General features: G+C 41.9%; 1 protein-coding gene across 50 annotated transcripts in view; it reads left to right on the top strand.

Annotated features, from left to right (window-relative positions):
• CAMK2B (calcium/calmodulin dependent protein kinase II beta) overlaps positions 1-12,650 on the top strand; it is a 925,878-nt gene that overhangs the window by 454,404 nt on the left and 458,824 nt on the right. For 37 of the 50 annotated variants that reach the window (XM_085635964.1, XM_085635962.1, XM_085635952.1 and 34 more), the window contains exon 6: positions 10,184-10,256. The exons of the other annotated variants lie outside the window; for them this stretch is intronic. In XM_085635964.1, the coding sequence (XP_085492090.1) occupies positions 10,184-10,256 (73 nt within the window). The remainder of the gene's footprint in view (positions 1-10,183; positions 10,257-12,650) is intronic. 50 annotated transcript variants of the gene reach the window in all.

Below are 12,650 nucleotides of genomic sequence, written 5' to 3'. Positions count from 1 at the left end.
AACAAAAGTTGGATATGTATTCTGAAACTCAGGGATTCGCCAGTTAACTATTTTGTAATCTGCTATTTCAATTTTTCCCAATTCAGTTGTTTTATGGACTTTAGTTTTAGATTTTCAGGCATTTATATGCATATATCAGTGGTGAGTGGTAAGTCATTTATAGGCTAAAAAGCATGGTCCATGTCTTTATTGAAACAACCTGGTATCCGTGTCTCCCATACATTAAAGGCGAGGTTACAACCCATACGTTTTCCAGGCTGGAGTGGCCCACAATATAGCGTTTCGAAATCATCCAGTCAGTTTAGTTTTCCGATATACCTTCTTTCTGTCACTTTTTTTCACAATTTTAACAGCTGAAAGTTAACATTTAACAGCTGCGCTCTCTCTTTCCTTGATATTCTCATACACGTTTCAATTGAAAGAGAGGCACATATTACTTTACTTGATGTGGAGTTACTCTCTACATCTTGAAGTGCGTCCTGGAATAGCAAAGCTTGTTAAAGATGGCGGCTGTGTAGAGTTAAGTCAGCTACTAATGCTAACCAAAGTAATACTTACTAAAGTAATAGAAATTATGCTGGAAAAGTAAAATATTCGGATGGGTCTATGACCTTTAATCCTTTGTGTTAAAGTTTAAAATGAGTTGTCTCTTTTGTTGAGTGAAATCAGAAATTCCTATCACTACCAGGCTGCTGAGAAGGGCCTTCACCTTTCTACAGAATGCATTCTGCTGTAACAAATTGTGCAGCTAGTGTTCTGCATATTCTAGATGCCCTGTGTTCCCTTGTTTAAATCAGCGATTGTACTTCCTTAATAATGTACACTTTAATTTTTTGGGGAGAGCTATGTGCTTCCATGGTTAAAATTCCATATCCACAGTGCTGTATGCTAATATTTAGGTTCTGCCCTTGACAACATATGCGAACTAGCCAGCTCAGCTTGTTTCGTTGCAACCTCTGCTGATAGTTTATAAACAGGGAGAGACATTTTTCAGGGACCCTGTAAATATGGATACAGGCTCATACCGCATTATTGGTATTTAACCAGGCTTCTGAGCTTCCCGAATTAAATTTGAGAACTGAGTTGATTCTAGGGGCATAGTTAAGCAGTGCTGTGGCCAATGTGAGCGAGGAGTCCACTACACCCCAATTAAGGCTATACTTTACTTTCCAACTTGAGTGATGGGGACCCTTTTTGTCTGCTTGCCTAAGTGTCCAGGGCATGCTTGATTTGCCATTGGTGGTCAACCCTTGCAAGTCTTAACCTGTAATCTTTGTCTCAAATAACATCTACGACTCTCCTATAGCGTGCTTTATACAATACTCATCCTTGCTTTCTGATGTGTAAAATTGGTATAAATCACGCACATTTTAAACTTGCCTGCATTGCACACATTTAAGGTGCTGTTTGAGAACTCACCCAGCCCCAGATAGACTCCCATCCCCTTCTAGAGTAAATAGATAATTTCCTTTGCATTTTGCTTTTCTTGACCAACTAGCATGTAATGGCTTCTCTTGTAACCAAGGAACCCCCTTGCCGCCTCTCACCTCGGCCTGCCACTGCATTAGCAAGATTGACCGTTACATTAACATACTGCTGTTCTGAAATGTAACAAACTCGTGTAAGTAATATCGCGTCTATGAAACATCTGTCCCTGTATTGCAGTTTAGCAAATTCTATATTTAATCCAAGTCTATTTATTGTCATGTATTTCTTTGTTTTAAACTGTTCTCGGGCTATAAATTCCTCGGACCTGATATTCTCGCATCAGTGCCTATTCTAATCATGGGTCCCACGCTGCAACTCTGGGCAATAGCTTGCTTAGTCTCCACAACGGCCCCAACAGCGCTGGGATGCCTGGCTTCACCATGGGGGTGCCCAGGAGTGGACACTTCACACGGATAGCCAGGAAGGGTTCCTACAGCGGTATGAGTACAGCGCGGAGATACCCCCAGGGGTGATTCGGCGCTATATAAGCACATACACATTTACATTTACACATTTACATTCTTAAGGTCATTTTGCAGCATTGTAAATTTATTTTGAATGGATACACTCTGAGGCATCCAGTCATATAAATTGAAAGACGCTGGTGGATGATTGGGAGGACTTTTGTATCAAAACCTCAAAGGTTGATTCTGTGGAGGCCAGAATACAATTGGTGGTACGTTCAGGTCCATTATTAATTGGTAAAAGTAGTTTCTTGGATTTACGCAAAAAAATCTGTAAACAGACAGTTGAGATCATGGCTGACTTGAAGACTATCGGGATGGATTGGTCCTCAGCTATGGCCTAAGAGGTACCAGATATGGGGCCCCAACACCCAGTCAGCCCTTGAACTTATTACTGTGAAGTCTAATCTGGGTGACCTGGATCATAATGCCCTACCTAAGAATGCAGTGAAAGGTCTACTTAAAGCATTTTGGGCCGTTGCTTCTGAACGCTGTGAAAACAATGCGGTGCTTTTAGTTTTATTAGTGCAATGGTCTCTGGGGCAGAGTGAAGTAAATTTTCTTGCTTCATGCAAACCTGTCTGCTTGATTGTAAATTCTAGGAAGATCCGAGATGTCTTTCTTTAGGGCCCTGTTCTAAACTGTTGTAACAATCCATTCATGATAGTACAAAGGCCTAGTTGATTTCACGTGATGGCTCATTCGTAAGAGGACTCAGTCTTCTCAGCATCACTCATCAGAAATAGTTGTTTTTTAGCGCTGACCGGTGATGTGATCTTGAGCGCCAGGTCACTTTTACTTTGGTTTTCTAGAATTTAGGAAAGTGAAAACTCCCTGTGCGCTATTTCTGGAAAATTAAAAACTGGTATTTGTACTAGCAGTTTTTCTTCACATCAGTCTGTGTCTAAAAAGTAGATTGCAATTCCTTCGTTTCAATATGGAAAGACTTGAAACACTCCACTTTAAAAAGCACCTGAAAGTGAACGATCAGGTCTGTAATTCTCGTCTGTATTCGCCGTCTGTTGGTGTAATCTGTAAGGAAGGAGTAAAAACACATCCTGAAGCACCTTCGCTGCTCTTGTTATTGCCCACTTATATAATATTTGCTGTGGCAGACTGCCTATTCTGATTACAAAGTTCATTCTCCCCATACATTATTTCCTGCCAGTTCACTACTTGGGTGCCATGGATGATCAAGATCTCTACACACATAGCCCACCCACGGGCCATCTGGACACCATGCAGATGTAATGACACCCACTGCCACATCTGTTACATTCAGCGAAACTCCTTGATATTACCCATTATATACTAATGCTTTGTTTCTGTATGAAATCTATTTTTAATTTGGAATTCCTGATTGAAACTTTTAGTATTGTTACACCTATGTGCTCCCACTGGAGTCACATCCACTCATAAGAACACAAGAAAATAAATAATCAAGTAAATAAATACATATATACATAAAGCATACCTGTATAAACAGAAGATGCGTAAAAGGAATAAGAGCAGATAAGGTTGGCCTGAAGATTTAAAAAGTATTTCTTCCAGAAACACATTGGTTCCACTTTATGGCTTTGACTTTAAAATATCTAAACGAAATTAATATTTCAAATTTAGATCAGAAGAGAAAAATTGTTATGGAGGCATTAATACCTGGTTGTTTAAATAATGAGATAGTAATGCATGTGTATTCTTAATTAATAAACTTTATTACTGAAACTCTTGTACCGTAGGTTCACAGATTAAGGGTTTGAGATTTCAAAACGAATATTTCAAGCATTAGACTGAATTTATTTAAGAACATACATACATTGTCTATTTGCTGATAGTTTAACTCACATTTGTTTTATTTGAATTTAAAGATGTTTATGGAAAAGATCAACTCAATAAGAATATTTTGTTAATTTGTTTAATTATATTTTGAGGTTTCCTATGTGAAGTATTTAATTGAAGGTTAAGCAGTATCACTTCAAAATATGGATGCAGCCATGGTTCAATAAGTATCCCTACCTGATTCTAGTTTACAGATTTACTATAAAAGCATTTAGGGTCCTTTTATGTAGTCATCATTCACCTAATAGTGAATAGGACCATTGCCATATGTAGGGTTTGATCCTATTGTGGCAGACACTGGATGGAAGTAATTGAGAGCTGTGGGTGGGAGCTAAGTGAAGTGCCCTGAAATGCTTTGTTCTTCCACAATTTCTTGCTGTGTCGACTTGTTCCCCCTTCTTTCAGCAGTGTTTTAGATTGCTTTTCAAGAATAACGGGATTTACTAAATTCCATCCCCCCAAAAAAGCTATATCTATGACAGATTTTTAAAAACAACCATAGACGATGTAGATGATTCCCACATAGATTCACTGTCTGGAAGTATAATTCTTAGGGGTGTTTGAAATTATGATTTTGTCGGCAACGTTTTGTGGATCTGTGAAACTCTGAAACATAATGAAGCTGCAAAGTTTGTCACCTTTGTTCATGTTTAAAACTTCACCTCCATGCAAATTTCCACTTAACAGTTATCTGCAGAACAATGTTACTTCAGAAAATATATTTGCAAACTCCCCAGAAACGTTGCTATCACTTGTTTATTACACTGCAAAATCTACTTATTGCAGGACTTTCCACTTGCTATTTTTTTATACGTTGCCAACTTTGTGTCATAATATGAAAAATGCAACATCTTCGGAAGACTTGACCAAGTTGGCAAAAGGCAACATTACAAGTTTTGAAAACCTGAAAATGTATCCGGTGTGGATATATAGAAAAGAAGGCATGGCTCTTGCCTTCATGGATAAATGTTCTTATACAAGTTTGCTCATACTGAACCTGAGATCAAACTCTTAGCAACAAAACTTGCAATGCTGAATGGCCCAAAAACTGCCGCTCTAGTGACAAAGTGGGCTAATAACTCAGACTGCTTACTGGTCCGCTTCAGGCAATCTAACAAAACTTCATAAAACAAAAGAAGCAGAGATAGTCAAATTGAACTTAATTCTTCCGCATGGGTCATGTCAGTCGTGAATAAATCACCCACAGTCCTCCCCCATTGGGAAGTAAAATATTTCTTCTATCACAGTTCTTACTTGCTCATATGTTCTTTGTACGCGAAAGAAAGGATTGGGATGAATTACTGTTCTTCTCATACACTTGGCACAAGAGCGAATATCAACGAACTTGCGTAATTTATATATCCATCTGTTCCTGAGTGGTCCGTAAAAATCGATATCCTATGTCACAATAAAGTGTGCATTGTATACTTGGTGTAAAGTACCGGTTGGTTGTTTGACTTACCGTAACAGTAGTGTAAATAAGTGTTGGAAACGCTGTTCTGAAAGATGAACTGCTTTTTGTTAAATTCTGCTGATCAGCGCTACCTGGTCATACAACACTGCTAGTCTGAATTGCCACGGGTGTATTTATATGTGGTGAGACCATCGAACTTGACTATGGTTTTTACCTCCAAGTTACCCCAATGTGCTCTCCTAAACGTGATGTTTATCATTAGGCAGACCAGTCAACTGTTAGTCACAATTGGCATTAGTCACAATTGGAATTTTAATTACAAAATACAATTGGAGTGCACGATTAGTTGTATGCGCTATCGTGGTATATCCTGTTTGCAATATAATTTTTCCTATTTATTTGATATTTCCTTGATATTGGTTTCTGGAACTCAGGCAGCAATGGCAGTGGACAGACACACGGGCTCAAATTACAATATAATGTAAATATAAGGACCCCCTGCTACCAATATCTGTTTCCAGGGCAGGAAAACAATCAAATTTAATATACCATTCCTCATAATTCAGATTGGAAGACATTCTTGTAAAATTGTGGGCAGTTAACATGCAGTTTTCTACAGGTGTTGGTGGACATCATAGAGCCCTTCATTTGTGGAATAGTGGACATGTTGTGTACTTAGAATGGCAGATTAGACCAAGTTTTAGATTCAGCTTGCATCTTCTTGGTTAACTAAAGAATGCTGACTTTTCTCACATGCATTTAGTTGAATATCTGTATAGTGGGCTAGACTGCTCTGAAATTTCACTGAGGTCAAACATGGTCTGTGTGCCCTGAAAGACTTCAAGAGACGCTACTTACCTTCTGTTCTTTTGTCCTCACACTTTTCTTATTTTCATTCTATTCCATAGCTCCACCGTTTCCTAGACTTGACTAGTAGTAACAATATTGAAACTAAAAAGAGACTAACAGAGAGGCATCCTTATTGATGTCAACCACAACGTAATTCATTTAAGCACTAGCTGGCAGCCCTTATAAGATCATTTGGGCTCCAGATGACCTCCTATGCCGACGACACGCAAATTGTGCTGTCAATACAGAAGGGCAAAGAGGCTGAGATAGGACAAGGCTGCCATGACTGCATGCAAGCTGGATGTCGGCAAACTGCCTTAAGCTAAACGCAGGGAAAATTGAGGTTATCATCTTCGGTAACTCCACTAATCTCTGGACTCCCGACTGGTGGCCTGGTGCCATGGGCATGCCCCCAGCCCCCATAAATAATGTGAAGAATTTGGAGGTGATTGTTGACTCAAAACTTTCCTTCAGGGGACCAGATTAGCCGGGTCGTATCCTCTTGCTTTCATCTCCTTAGGATCCTGAGGAAAATAACATTTCTTCTTCCTGAAGATAGCCTGAGGACAGTAGACACAGCTCTCATTTTGCCTCGACTGGATTACTGCAACAGCCTCTATCTTAACATCCAAAAGAGACATCTCAACCGACTCCAGGTCGTACAAAATGCAGCAGCCAGGGTGCTCCTGGGCACCCCAAGGTTCGTTTCAGTGAGGAAGGGACTCCAAAATCCTTCACTGGCTTTCGGTGAAACAACGCGTAGAATTAATGGCTCTGTATGGTTTTTAAGACCCTTAAGGGGTCGGGTCTGGCATACATGACACAACATCTACAATGGTATGTTCCTGGTAGAGCACTGCGCTCGGCTGAGGCAAAACAAACAATAATTCCACGTGTCAAAAAGGCTAGCTGTGGGGGTAGGAGTTTCTTCAGCTGTGCTGCAAAGGCCTGGAACAGCCTACACTTCCACCTCAGAAGTGCAACTGAGCTCCTCTCATTCAGAAGGGGGCTCAAAACCTGGCTTTTTCCCTGATCAGTCATCTCTTTCGCAGCAAAGAAGCAGGCAGCTTCCAGCACCAGGACACCTTCGGGTAGCAGTGCACTTTACAATCATCATTAACAATAACATAACTAGCCCTGTATTCAAACAATCGGGTGTTCCTTTAGTGGAGCTTGACTACTGACATAGGTTGGTAAAATGACTGCCTTATGATAGACATTGTTAACTTTGTGAGGTGATAGAGTGTGGTCACTGTCCAGAGAAAGACATTGATGTGCTATATGGATGGTAGGATGAGACCACAGCCACATAACAGCACTGGTTTGACATTCGGTGCTGGACCAAATCAAGGAATTGACATTGGCTGACTTAATGAGAGTGTAATAGATCACATACCTGTGATGGACACTGGTTGTCCATGCAGCACAGCAAAGTGAGACTACAGCTCTGTGGTAGCCATTAGTGACCAAGTAAAATGGCAGGGGAGAGATTACAACCTCATGGCACTCAATCGTTGGCCAAATAAGGCAGCAGGAATAAAGTAGTCACAGATCAGTAGCAGTTGTTGAATGGCCAGCCAAAGGAAGCAGTAGAATGAGTCTCAGCCTGTGTTACTCATTGAAATGAAAGACTGGATGAGATCAAAGCCCTGTGAACATCATGGAGTAGCAATGCAACATCCATTAACAATGCTACATCTGCAATTGGTGAGCGAAATGGGAGCGCAGGGTGAAATCACACTCCTGTAGCAGTCGTTAATTCACTTTGCAAGACAGCTCCTTGATAACGCAGTCCTTGGAGGCCATCAGGCTGATGACATAGAGCTGATACGACCACTCATAACCGGCATATATTATTTATACTGAGTGGATACAATCTGCTGCTAATTCCTGCTTTTAGTTTCTCCAGGATTGTTGCCTAATTGCTATTTCTGTGTTTGTGAATTAGGCTCCAATAAATGCTATTCCCTGCAAGTGATGGTCCTAAAAAAAATATATATATTTTGTCAACTCCCTTTTAGGGAAGGCGTTTATGATGTTTATTTAGATTTTCAACTTGTTTCATTGATCTAGATTTTTGGTAGGTCTGTTCTGAGCCATATGTGAATGAAAAGCCTTGTCCTTCAGACCAATACTTGGAAGGACCCCAACCACTGTTCTAGCAGGGGCATAACGAGGACCCCTACAACGCAGGGGTCCGGTCATGGCGCCCTAATTTACTCTAAAGCCTATGCATATCTGTGAGATATGGGAGCTTCTGGGACAACTCCTCACATTCTACAGGGGGCTCGCATCATTTTGCGTTACGCCACGGTGTTCTAGAGCTGCATCCTAACATGTTCGTTATGAGTGTCTTGATCACCCAAAACTCCTGCCCACGTACATATTGGGATCAAAGGGGCACAGCACCAAAATATGGAAAATAAAAAGGAGCTGCAGAGCACCAGTCAACTGTTTGTCTGCATAGCGGGCCACTTAGCTCCTCATTAAACCAAATGCTCTTGGTCATAGACCACCAGGGTGTACGGATCATACCTTTGGGTCATAGGTTTTTCTTTTTCGTGCCCATATCCCAACCTCCAACCCATTTCCTGCCACTTCCACCTCCACTGCTCATTGTTCTGCCTCTTTTAGACCATCCAAATGTCCCCCCCATGAAAGGAATGCACGTACTGCGGTATGCGTGCACCACACTTTATCCACTGCCCTGCCCAGTTTCTCAAACCAAGCCTCCCTCCCATCCCCCAGTGATAATTCATTGTTGTGTCCAACCTTTCAAGACATTCTGTTTTTCTCCTTGTCTCGCCCCTGCCCATCCTTCCCTTTCCTTCTCCTCTACCTCACCCCTCGGGTGTGTAATGTCTCCTGCTTTTTCACCTGTCTCTTGTTATTTTCTCTTTGTATCACTTGCTCGCCACTCCATCTTGTTCTCTGTCCCTGCTTCTCTTTCCCTTTCCACCTCTTCCCCAAAGTGGTCTTCCCTTCCCCTCACCTCCCCGCATCCTGATTCTCCTTCTCCTCCTTGAAACCTTTCTTCCTTAACCCTCCCCTGCGTCTGTATTACCACCAACATGTCCACCTTACCTGCCACGTCTTCTTTCTAATCCCCTTGCCCTTTCGCCACTCCTTTTTTGCAATGGTCCATTTTCTTTTCCCATTTCCTCCATTATTTTGTGTTCTTCCAATGTTGTCTACCGCTGTCTGTTCTTTTTCTCCTATCCTGTATTTGCCACACTCTACCTTGCATTCTCTGTACGACCCGCTTTCTTCTGTATTCCCCATCACTTCTCCTTTTGCATATTCTCTTGCCCAAATCCACATTATCATCCCTATATGGTCTTCTTCATATCTCTACCACACATTCACCATGATTTGTCCCATTTCTGTTGTTTATTTCCATGCGTCCCTTCACCTCTCCTGTCTCTTCCTCTACACCTTCCTTTGATCCCGATTCTCTGTTCACGCTACCACCCTTCACCCTCCAACCCTCTGCGTTCTGCCTCTTCCCCTCTATCTTTGACTGTTTCTCTCCAATCACTTTACCCAATGTAAACGATCTCTTTACTATATCACTTCATTATTCTCGCTGTGTTTATATTCAATACATGTAACTGCATCCTCGTTGTACCTCTCCCCCTTTATCGTTCTTTCCTCTATGTATCACTCTGCCCTGTATTTATCACTCTCCTGTCATCGGTGTCTTCCTGTGCCTTGTTCACTTTCTCCTCTACGGCTCAACCCCCATCTACATCTCTCTCATATGTATTTTTCTATCACGCTCTGAACTCCTTGTACCTATGGGGCCTCTATACAACTCCGCTTTCTCGGAATGTCTCTCCTCGGCATTTTTTTCGCTTTTCTGAATCCCAATCTGTACATGTTTCTCTGCACCTTAATCTCCTCTCTTTTCCTTCCCTGTATGACATCCATCTTTCTACACCATGCCTTTCCACCCACTTTGTATGTTGCCTTCTATACCTCCTGTTCCACTTTCTGTATTTCACCCATGTTTCGCCTCTTTCTCTTCTGTTTCTATTCCTCTCTCTGTACTCTGTTTATCTCTGTCCTGTGCCCCCTCTCTCTGCCTGTCTCTCCCTCCTTCCCACCCCCGTCTCCCTGTTTTGTTTTACAGTCACTGTCTTCATCAGATATTAGAAAGTGTCTCTTTCACACATCACTGTGATATTGTGCACAGAGACCTCAAGGTCAGTATACCAAACTTTTCAACCTCACAGACATGGTTTTGGGGGTGGATGGGGTGTGATGGAATGATTTGGAGGAAGGGTTGGGGGGAGCATACATCGTGTACGACCAAAATCAGCACCAATTGCCACCTGTAACCCCTACGTCCAAACCTCCCTAACTGCCTTTTCATTGTAGAAGGATCTCCCATTTTCCATTGTATACTGCATGAGACAAATTTGCACAACGCGGCAATGTCAAGCACCCCAAAAAGCAAGTGATTTGAGGTGTTGTGGGAGGGAAGAGGAAAAAATGGAGAAATTCGTGGAGGTGCATACAAAGTGGGAACATGCTCCCTTGCTCCTCCCAGTAGAATTAAATTTGGGTCGCCCAAATATCAGAGGATGAGTGGTTTGTTGGAAAGTGGCGAGACGTCTTGACAGTACCTCTGTAGGTCTCGCGTAGAGTCCAGCTACGGGCCAGCATTACTACTTAATGAATAACTCTGGTGTTTGGATGGCCACAGGCTGCATATCAGTCTGTTAGAGAATCTCTCCATTGACCGCTCCACCTAGAGATAATAACTTGTTTCTGTCCCAACCAAATTTCATTTTGGGAGACTGAACGTCATGCAAGCAATTGTTGGCATCGCCAGGGCTTTCAGAATGCTTCCTGAAGCAAATGAGTAAATTACTTGATGGGCCAAACTCGACTAACCAAAATTAACTGCACGGAGTTTAGAAGACAGGCTGCTTCCAGTTAATTATGGCAAAAAAATGAAATACCACAAACCCCAGGCTTTGCGAAAGAGGGAGCACCATGATTCTCAGCATGCTTTAGGACCATACCGAAACAGAAGCTCAGAGTTCTAGCTTTTTTATATATAATTCTGGAATTAAGCCATACAGTAGTTCCCAGCATGCCATGTGAATGAGTTCACTGCTGTCCCCAGCATGCCCTGGAAATGGAGCTAAACTGTAACTCCCAGCATGTTCTGATAATATAATTGAACTGTGGTTCCAAGCATGCCCGAGAATATGAACTGCAGTTCCTAACATTTTCTGGGAATGGGGGTGACGCACAATTCTTAAATTCACTGGGAATGAGGCTAAACTGTCTTTGTAGAATTCTCTGGGTTATGAGGTTGAACGAAGGTTCTGGAATTTTCCGTGAATGATACTGAATTGGGGTTCCAGACTTCCCTGGAAATGGAATAGAACTCTGGTTCAGGCATGCCTTACCCATCTCTTTCTGGCTTTTGGTGTTGAAGTGTTAGCTGCCTTCTCTCCATAAGGCTCCATCAATACCGGCAGACCCTCTCCAGTCTCCGTTTGAGACGTTCAACGGGGTCTTTTCACCCCTAAAATTCCTTTCTCTGTGCAGAAAGCTGGTATAGCAGCTTTTTATAAATACAAAGGCAAGATAAAAATGATTAATTCAGAGAGGACCTCACTGTCTCATTTTCTTCCATTTCTTTATCACTCTCTAAAGTTTCTCTTCATTCCTCCCTATCTTACTTTTAGTCTCTCCTCTGCCCCTTTCTCTCGCGTGACCTATCTCATTCTCTGTGCACTTCCTCTATCTTTTTCTCTCAGATTTCGTCCTCTCGACTTTTCTCTCGATACTCCTTCCTTCTCCTCTTTCAGTATCACTACACTCTGTTCTTCCCTTTGACATCTCCTGTCTTGGTGCTTGCATTTACTGCCCATGTGGTCCTTCAGTCAATGCCTCCTTAAGCATGCTCTGCATGGCATCATCATTATCTGTGCTACGAAACTGAGTGTTGTAGTAACACATGATGGCTGGGTCAAAGGTTAGAGGTCACAAAGAAAATGCTAATAGGGGTGTGAGGTTGGGGTGTAGGGCACCGTTCATAAAGAGTGCACTATCGAATGCTTGACTTTGGAATCGTCTGGGGTGTCCCCCATCAGCTACTAAAATTGGGGGCATTGCACATACCAGTGGGAATGTGGGAGGAGGGTCCCAGTCTATTAAAGGCCAACAACTGAAAATGTATGAGGTGATAATAACAGGCTAAGGGGGTTGGTGCGTGGGATGGAAATAAGATAATTTTGGCAAAGTCACTAAAGGTGTGGAAACTTGCAGAATCCATTTGAGCAGCACAGTTAGTGTCTTTAGTGTGGTGCAGCTGTTTGTAGTTTTGGAGTCCGTTCTGTCTTTTTTAGTTAACTGATAATTGCTATTGCTTGCTGGGTGCTCTGTCGTGGTATGTCAGGCACTGTTGGGTGATTTCTGGTTGTATGTTAATATTATTTTTGTTGATTGCTTATAAACGCAGGGTCTTTTTTGAGTGCAACGGTGCATGTATTTGCTGTAGAAAGGGGAATGTTTTGCAGTTTGATGTGTACATTTGTTTATCTTGCTGAGTGCTAGTTGAAAATTTGTCATTTACATTT

The sequence above is a fragment of the Triturus cristatus genome, chromosome 11 (genome assembly GCF_964204655.1).
Source record: "Triturus cristatus chromosome 11, aTriCri1.1, whole genome shotgun sequence".
NCBI classification, from domain to species: domain Eukaryota; kingdom Metazoa; phylum Chordata; class Amphibia; order Caudata; family Salamandridae; genus Triturus; species Triturus cristatus.
The sequence above is the reverse complement of the archived record's forward strand: the minus strand, read 5'-3'. Positions and strand labels throughout refer to the sequence as shown.